Source organism: Abramis brama (assembly GCF_963993115.1).
Source record: "Abramis brama genome assembly, chromosome: 16".
NCBI lineage: Eukaryota > Metazoa > Chordata > Actinopteri > Cypriniformes > Leuciscidae > Abramis > Abramis brama.
This window is the reverse complement of record NC_139978.1, coordinates 34,365,128-34,374,838: the sequence shown is the minus strand read 5'-3', so window position 1 is coordinate 34,374,838 and position 9,711 is coordinate 34,365,128. Positions and strand designations below refer to the sequence as shown.

Genomic DNA, 9,711 nt, shown 5'->3' with positions numbered 1-9,711 from the left:
CTCCTGCAGTAGAAAGAGCACCTGGAAATAAGTATCAAAATCACTGGAATACAGCAAATGAGACCAAGTGCTCATGGGATGATAAAGAAACTATTAAAGCGCACTAAAAAACAGATTCTCGTCTGATCTCCAGTATGTGAGTTGAAGTGCATTTTAAACTCCCTGCTAAAATGTCTTAATTATAAAATGACCTGAACGTAAAGTGTTACACTGCCTTAGATAAGCATACAGTCATTCTCCACAGGAAGTGACATCAGAAGGACACTCCATTCGGAGGGAGGCCCACGACTCTCATGCGGGAGGAAACACGGACGGATAGATGGATGAAGAATGATAAAACGAGTACCACCCGAGACCACGACTGGATCACTGATCAGTTTAAAACATATGCATGCTAATAACCCCCGTCCCACCCCAGCAGTCTCTCCGTCGGTGATCGCTCAGGCTCCTTTGAAACCTATCTTACATTTATATCCAAACCTCTGGGCGTAAAGGTGTGTTTGAAGCGTTCGAGGTCGCAGGAAGTGCACTGGCCCGTGTGTTTGTGTGAGACCAGCTCGTCGGGACAGTGAGGTACAGGTGTGATGAATTATTGAGGATGTGCACTGCAAAAACACATTTCCCAACTTTTCTCTTGTTTTCCAGTACAAATATCAAAATGAGTGAAGATATTACGTTTTTAAATCCTCAAATTTAAGTTAAAACAGAATAAAAAAAACTTTTTATCTTGCAATTCTGACTTTTTTCCTCAGTAATGTTAGATATAAACTGAAAAAAATTCAGAATTGTGAGATTGCAGTTACCTTTATTATTATTTTTATCCATGGCGGAAATAATTAAATTCAAGAATTCGTACAATTTTCACCCCACTGACAGATATTTCCTATTGTTTTACAATACTCAATACACAAACTCATTTAATTTTGAGCAATTGTTCAGGAAACAACTTCTCACTTCACTTTCTGAAGTAAATCTATTTTGTTTCGATATTTGTGCTGGAAAACAAGAGTAGGAAAAGCATTATTATTTTTTGCAGTGTGTGAACTGTGCACAAGAGCCCTGGTGTAAAACCTCAAAGTATCCAATCAAAAAAAAAACCCCAAAATGACACGTTCACGAAATCAAAAATGCATCTACCGTCGCACCGACTTTTTTTAAACATTTCCTTTTTTCTTGTTTTTTGCCGTTTTTCTCTTTTTATAGTATCGCTCAAGTATATCACAGGTTACTATCTAGAGAGGAAATAGAGGGTAAATTATGTTCCATGCTACATCTTGTTCAGAGAAGGCTATTGCAGACGATTTCTACAACACACACAATCACACGTTGTACGCTTGTATAACAAAAGTTCCAAAACATGTCACCAAGAAACTAAATACATATGCAATGTTCACTATTTAGAGTCTTTTAGGACTATCCCTCGGTCGAAGTGAAGCTGTCGCACGTCACTCGACTTCGTGTCCCGTCTTACAGACAAAAGTTGAAAAATTGCTATTCAAAAATTAGCAAATTTGGTCATTGTCTCTCTCTTTTTTTTTTTTTTTAAATAAGTAGTGCTTTTTTGATGGCTTAAGACAGAGGTCTTTTATTTGAATAATCTCACCCAGTGGCAATCTACAAGACGTCAGTGTGCATTTCATGACACCGCTACGTTTCCTCTCCTCCGCTGTTTAAAACAACACCAGCTAGTGCTGTGACGTAGAATTCAAAGTTACTTTATCAAAATAGCTAAAACGTGTTTATAAATATATCTGACGGCCAGGTTTTTTCGTCAGGGCGGCTCGTACGACGACCTCCTTCTAGAACTCCCACTCCAGCGTTTCCTCGCGGTTGGCGGCTCGCTCCAGCCGATGGATGATGTTGTTGAGGTTGGCCATCTTCTCGTTGCGTCTCTGAGTGCTTTTGTTGAGTTTGGGGTTGAGCGAGGGCGACTCCTGGCTGTAGTTGGTCGGGGCCGGAAGGGAGGGCAGTGATGGAGAGATGGGGGCGGACGAGGACGGGACGGGGGACACGGACATCATGAGGCCGGGTGAGGACGCGGCCGAGGGCGAGTTGAGGGACACCTCCAGGCTGCTCCGGGACGGTTCGGACGAAGCTTTGAAGCTGACGGGATCCTCGGGTGACTCCGCTGAGCTGTTCCTCTGAGGACCCTGACTGAGGCCCGCCTCCTCGTCCCCTCGGCCCGGGTCACTCTTCAGCGGAGAGAACTGGACGCCCACAGAGAAGCACTTGGCCTGCCTCATGCGCAGCTCCTCGTCCTCGTCCTCCTGTTTGAAGCTGAAGCGGCGAGGGCCGGCGCTGAGAGGACGACTGTGGAGCGGGTTCCTGTCGTCCCGGTCCGACGCGGGGCTGTGGGACGCCAGGGGGGAGTAGTTGTTGTGTTCGGCGTCCGTGTCGTTGTCTTGGAGACCCTCCATCAGGACCTCTCGTCGCATACGGGACCTGTGGGGGGATGATGGTAAAACGAGCTCAGGACAAAGATAACACTTTACAATAAGGTTCATTAGTTAACTAAACTAAGAATGAACAATCCTACTTCAGCATTTATTAATCTTAGTTAATATTAATGTCAACATTTACTAATACGTTATGAAAATCAAAGTTTGTATTTGTTAACATTAGTTAATGCACTCTAATGAACAAACAATGAAGAGTTGAATTTTTATTAACTGACATTAACAAAGATTAATAAATACTGTAATAAATATTTTGTTAATCTTAGTTAATATTAATGTCAACATTTACTAATACGTTATTAAAATCAAAGTTTGTATTTGTTAACATTAGTTAATGCACTGTGAACTAACATGAACAAAGATTAATAAATACTGTAACAAAAATGTTTTGCTCATTGTTAGTTCATACATTAACTAATGTTATCTAATGAACCTTATTGTAAAATTTTACTGATACATTTACTGTGAATACACAGTACACTGCCTTCTGTTTTTATTTTTTGCAGTGAGCTATATGGTTGTCACATGATCTAACCAGTGTTGATATTGTTAACTAAAACTATTAAAATAGAAATAAAATAAAATAAAAATACTAAATGAAAAAAAAAAACATGTTGATAGACTATTACTAAAATTAAAACTGAAATAAAAATGAAAATAAATAAATGAAAACTGAAAATAGTTTATAAACAATACTACAATAACTAACTCCTGGATCTCACTGCATTGCATGTGTAATTCAGTGCATCCGGTTATCATCTGAAAATTAACATTTGGATAAAAAAAAAAAAAAATAGTTTGCTGCTGATGTGACTTCCAGTTTGAGAACTTTGCATTGTGGGATACTGTATCTACACTGATACACCCCCCAGAAGTCTTTTTTCCCTTGGTTGAACATTATTAAAGTTAGAGCTTATTTAGAGATATCAGCCGGATGGCTTAGTGCAGGCGCTAATGGATCCAAGGTTGTATCTCGTAAATTACCCCACTAATAATGCCCAGAATGACACCAAACTTCTACAGTAGTACAAATAGGTTCTGTACTCATAAAACGAGGCATTGCAAAGTTTGTAAGTACATCAGGAGTTTATTTAAATAACACTTGCCTGATGGCTTATGCTACTGCTAACCCGGACGTCGACGTCACTTCCGTGATTTGGGAAACCTATTTGTACTACTGTAGAAGTTTGGTACTATTCCAGGCATTATTAGTGGGGTAATTTACGAGATACATCCTTGGATCCATTAGCGCCTGCACTAAGCCATCCGGCTGATATCTCTAAATAAGCTCTAACTTTAAAGGGGAACTTGGCAACCATTTCAACTTAATAAATCCGTTTAGAAATCATTTGGATGGTTAAATAACCTGTTCTGGTGAGAATGGTGACTTTACCCGCACCCCCCAGCGTTCCCCGGCAGAAAACCAACCTTGCAACATGGGGACTTACGTCCCGGTAAGTTGGAAATAGGAAGTCTCGCGAGAACGAGCGAGAAACACGAACTGCTTTACGGCGATTCGACATAAACACACACGCCATACGATACTGTGTATGATGTATTACCCACCTCGGTAGACATAGCTTCACACGATAAAGTTGGCCGGCTCCCATAATAACAAATGCACATGAGCAGCGGTAGAAAGGAGGAGGAGGGTGCCGCAAGTGAGATTTTTTTACTACAGTGTTGTGATATATACGGCCCACAGCTGTAGGGGGAGCTCGTTGAGAAAACACGCGACAACAAAAGTGAAAATCAGCAAAGAAATTGCTAGAGTTGCCTTGTTCCCCTTTAATAATGTTCGACCAAGGGAAAAAAGGGCTTCTGGGGGGGTGTTTGTCTCGAGGTCATGGTGCAAAGGACCCTAGGTTGATTTCACTCTGAACCATCCCTTTAATAATATAGACTAGGACTGGTGCAGTTATCATGTTCTCTTTTCTAACTCCTCAAATGTCCAGCAGGGGGAGCCAACCCCCCCATTTACAGCTTCAAAAAGTTTGCACACAACTTTGACATCTCTTTTAGCTGACTTTTTACTAGATTAGTAGCAGAAAGGATCAGATTGGTACCTGTAGTTGTGGAACCAGTTGATGACGGTGTTGGTTTTGAGGTTGAGTTGTGCGGCCAGCATCTCGATGGTGTGCTGAGAGGGGTACGGCTCCTGGAGATACGCTTTCCTCAGAGCCTCCTTCTCCTCCGCCGCCAGCACCACTCGAGGTTTCTTGGCTTGGCTGAACGGGCAGAGCTCCAGCGGGGTCAGGCCTGGACTGATGCAGTCAGAATGAGCGCCGGGGGAATCGCTGTCTGAGCCGGGACTCAGCAGACCGTATCGCCTCTTCAGATACGCTGGAGAAAAGGAGAAAGAGAGAGAGAGAGAATTTGAATTTATTACAAATACATTTCACTGTATATTTAAATTAAAATATGCATAAATATTAAGAGCAACCCCAACTCACAAGAAATGTGCAAAAACCAAATCACCTTCAAATACAGAGCACAAAGCCTCATTGCATATGCCTCAATACCTTCAAAAGTGATAAGATCATCCACATGCTTGTAATAAGCAAAATCAATCAATCTTCTCGCTTGCACCATGTTTGAAAACATAGCAACTGCATTCTGCCCCAAATTTTGTTCGACTTTCTTTTTCCTACTTATATAAATAGCCAATTTTGCTTGGCCTAAAACAAAATTCAACAACTGACATACAAATCTTTTTTTTAATGCATATTTAAAACCCCAAATAAATAACAACGTAGAGAAAAAGTTTCATTACACCTCTGAAAAATACTTCCTAACGACAGAAACATAGGCTCTGATCTTGCACAATTTACAAATGCATGAAAAATGGTGCAAAAAGGACATTCAGCTCCAATCTCAGGGTTTTCAGATCTCAGAGAGAGAAAGAGAGAGACTTTTTGTATTTAAGCAGATAGTTACTTGAGATGACTTTACTGCATGTTTTACAAGTACTGCATTTTTACAGTAAGTGGGTCATACACATGCTTAGTAAGCATTTTTGTCTTGATAAAACACTGACAGCCAATCAGAATCCATCCTGCTTCAAAGAGCTTGAGCATTTAAAGTGGCAGACATTTGTATCGGTAAACAAGACTTAATATCTTCAGTCATTTTGCTTCTCAAGTAAATGCATCTTGCTTTAAGAATGTTTAGATATTTATAGTGGAAAACAAGATAAAAATAAAAAAGTTTTTTTTTTTTTTGGAGTTTGTGAACTGATGCAGAATCACTGGAGAACTGAATAGATGTTTGCTCTTGATTACCTTTCTTCTCCATTTTCTTGACGTCTCTGAGCTTGTCCACGTTGTGCGGGTCGTTGAGCCACAGCTGCATGCGGACGAACGGCTCTCGACCCTTCAGACTGAGCTTATGCCAGGGCTTCGGTCTGGACAGCAGATCAGACACTGAACCCTGGGTCAATCCCAGAATGCTCTCTCCAAACAGACGCTGACCTGCATAAACACATATACTGTTACTGACCCGGCCTACAGTCTTTATAATTCTCCTTAGTTGTATGTTCGACATGAATCAAAGTGTCCATCTATGTGGTGTTTCAATTTCTGTCCATCTACAGAGAGAAGGCAGAAATCGCATCATGTTAATTTTTCTTTATTTGTCAAAAAGCAAAACACTTTATTTTTATTGTGAGTATACAGAAAAAAAATAGAAACTGAACAGGATCGATTGATGTATTACATGAAAATGAAAGATCAAAATTAACAGAGCATTTAGTGTTTATTTTCATTGCTAAAAAAAAAAAACGAGCAAAACGCGCGGGCGCGTTTGTGGTCCCCAGAGGGTTAATATGCTTTAAGACAAACCATGTGTAAATTCATAAGTCGACACCATTGCTGAGTATTTTCTCCTTAAAACTGCAGTGAACCAAAGACAGTCTCAAAAACACGCTTTGAAATCGCTGGTGTTTCTGACGTCACAAACTGCCTTGTAACCAATCAGATCAACGTGTGATCGTCAACCAGTGGATCTCTGAGCTGAGTGAGTGAGGAGGCGGGGCTCATTTGCATATTCATAGAACCACGCATACTAAATGAGGCAAGGGTGTCGAGTTACATTCAAGATATTTAAAGGCATGAAGAATTTTTTTCAAGGAAAAAACATTTAAATATATAATTTTGGTGATCAAAGATGAGTTTTAAGGGACTACAGGGGGACTTTAAGAGAACGTGACTATGTTAGAAATCATAACACTACAGTTTTTTTAAATAAATGATTACTTTATCCACAATCCACAATCTGTTTTATGACTTGTGATGCAGTCTGGACTTAAACAGTAACACTTTACTTGAAGGGTTGTGCATAAGACTGACATGACACCTTCATAATCATGATTATGAAGGAGGTTTTATGCATGTTTATGACAACTGTCATTAAGTGTCATTCGCTCAATTATGAAATTTTTTATGCAAATATGACATTGTTTGAGATGTCTTTGCTATGACAATATAAATCAATACATCATAACCTGTCATAAATGTGTCATAAACATGACATAGCAGATTAATCATTAAACTTAAGAAACTACTTAGCTTTATGGGTTAACATTACATTAAACTGTCATGTGGTTGGTTTTGACATTGGCTGTCATGAGGCCATTATAACTGTGTCATGAATATATTTTTCTCCAGTATTTCAGTATAAGTTATAAAATAATTTGACAGTATTAACACTTAATGACATTTTAATGACAAATTCAATTTGTACCACTGGAAAAAAAGTGGTCAGAAATATAATGTAATGTTAACCCATAAAGCCAAGTAGTTTCTTAAGTTTGATGATTAATCTACTATGTCATGTTTATGACATATTTATGACAGGTTATGTTGTCTTGGTAATTTCAAGTTGTCATGACAAAGACACTGACAGGTTATGATGTATTGGTTTATGTCAAGTTGTCATAAAAACATCTCAAACAATGTCATATTTGCATTAAAAATGACATAACTGAGCAAATGACACTTAATGACAGTTGTCATAAACATGCATATAACCTCCTTCATTTTGTATGACACATGTCATGATTATGAAGGTGTCATGTCAGTCTGATGCACACCCCTTCAAGTAAAGTCTTACCTGTTTTTCTCCATTTTGTCACCTGATGTTGTCACATTTTGTTGCCTCTGGCTTGCTTACTGAACAATATTACTGATGTGACTGCACTGACACTGCTGTATGAGAGCCGAACTGAGCTGGACGATGACATCACTGCGGCTTTATAGCCGAATTGAACACATTTAATAATTGATGATCTTTATAACGGAACTGATTCTTTTTAAAGCTGCTTTACAGCCAAATTGATCTATGTTTGTTTGCACCATTGAATTATCATTTTCCTGTTATCACGTAAAGCTGCTTTGAAACAATTTGCATTGTATTTTTTAAAAGTGCTATAAAAATAAAGGCAACTTGACTTTTATTCAGCAAGGATGCATTCAATTGATCAACAGTGACAGTAAAGACATTTATAATGTCACAAAAGATTTCTATTTCAAATACATGTTCTGTTGAAATTTCTATTCATCAAAGAATCTGGAAAAAATATATTTTCAGCATTGATAATAATCAGAAATGTTTCCTGAGCAGAAAATCATCATATTAGAATGACTAATTACTGGCGTAATGATGCTGAAAATTCAGCTTTGATCACAGGAATAAATTACACTTTACTATATATTCATATAGAAAAAAAGTAAATTTTTATTTTAAATTGTAATAATATTTCACTGTATCAAATAAATAAATGCAGCCTTGGTGAGCATAAAAGACTTACTTTAAAAACATTTTGAACAGTGAACAGTGTACCTCACGCTAAAGTGCTCATCGTACACAAAGCGCCGTGTGTATTGTGCTGTCAATCACCTAAGTTGTTGTCCGTCAGAACTTCCTTCACTCTCTTGGTGATGGCGTACGTGTCCAGCTCCGGAGACATGGCCACCAGCTCCTGGATGCCCAGCGGTGTGTGTGTGTGTGTGTGCTGGGGGACGCTCACACACGGGCCGTGAGGATCCGCACGCTGAGGCTGCTGGTTCTCCTTACTGCTCTCCAGCGCCAGACTCACGGGCTCCAGGCTCATGTTGGGCTGTCCGTCTTCAGGACTCGCAGGAGGGGACGGGGACGAGCGGGTCGTCACAGGGCTCTTATCTGACAACCAATGACAAAGATCATATTAGTGTTTATGGTCAGGAGCATTTTAGGTTTATTAGTCATGATACTGTAAATCTACTAAAAACTATGCAATATATATATATATAAAAAAATAAATAAATAACGACTTTATTCAACTCTTCATTTTCTTCTGTGTTTCTCTGAGTGAGTTCATGTAGTGTAACAGTACGTCAGAACGTAGGCTCACTATTGGCCAGCATCACATGATCACATGACCAGTGTCGGCCAATAGTGAGCCTCCGTTCTGACGTCCAACCCAGAAGCGCTGCGCTGTTACACTACGTCAACTCACTCAGAGGAACACAGAAGAAAATGAAGAGTTGAATAAAGTCGTTATTTTTGTGTTTATTTTGCGCACAAAAAGTATTCTCGTCACTTGATAAACTTAAGGTTGAGCCACTGTAGTCACTTGGACTATTTTAACGATGTCTTTACTCACTTTTCTGGGATGGCAGATATCGATTACATAGAAGCCTATGGAGGAGTGAGACAGCTCTCAGATTTAATCAGAAATATCTTAATTTGTGTTCTGAAGATGAACAAAAGTCTTACGGGGTTGGATCAACATGAGGGAGAGTAATTACTGACAGAATGTTCATTTTTGGGTGAACTAACCCTTTAACTATGATTTACTAACATTTAAATTTGATACAATACACTTATTGTGTACATACTGTATATTCCAGTCTACTTATATTTAAAAATACCTCAATAGCAGCACAAGTGTTTTGCAATACAATATGAACACACCTAACAATTATTATTAATATATATATAAATATATTTTCTGATGTGTACATCAAACTAAAAGAAAGTGTGACTGGAATAGCATGTCTATAGAATGATTGCTAACAAAAACATTTTACCCAGAAACCAAATGGCAAATAAGAAATCACACTTTGCTTATAGTTAATGAAGCCTAATTTTAATATGTTTTGCATTTTTACATAATTTTCATGAAACTTAAGCACATTTTCCCCCTAAAACTATCATTACCAGAATTCCAAATTTACTTTACCATAATATACAGTATATATATATAATTTGATTTTGT

The 9,711-nt window shown here is 38.7% G+C and overlaps 1 protein-coding gene across 1 annotated transcript in view; it reads right to left on the bottom strand.

Annotated features, from left to right (window-relative positions):
- Nucleotides 1-1,182: 1,182 nt before the first annotated feature.
- cux2b (cut-like homeobox 2b) overlaps nt 1,183-9,711 on the bottom strand; it is a 162,323-nt gene continuing 153,794 nt past the window's right edge. The window contains exons 19-22 of the mRNA XM_084138627.1: nt 8,352-8,633; nt 5,738-5,926; nt 4,523-4,799; nt 1,183-2,442 (exon numbers count right to left, since the gene is read on the bottom strand). Coding sequence (XP_083994753.1) covers nt 1,800-2,442; nt 4,523-4,799; nt 5,738-5,926; nt 8,352-8,633 — 1,391 coding nt within the window. The 3' untranslated portion in view covers nt 1,183-1,799. The remainder of the gene's footprint in view (nt 2,443-4,522; nt 4,800-5,737; nt 5,927-8,351; nt 8,634-9,711) is intronic.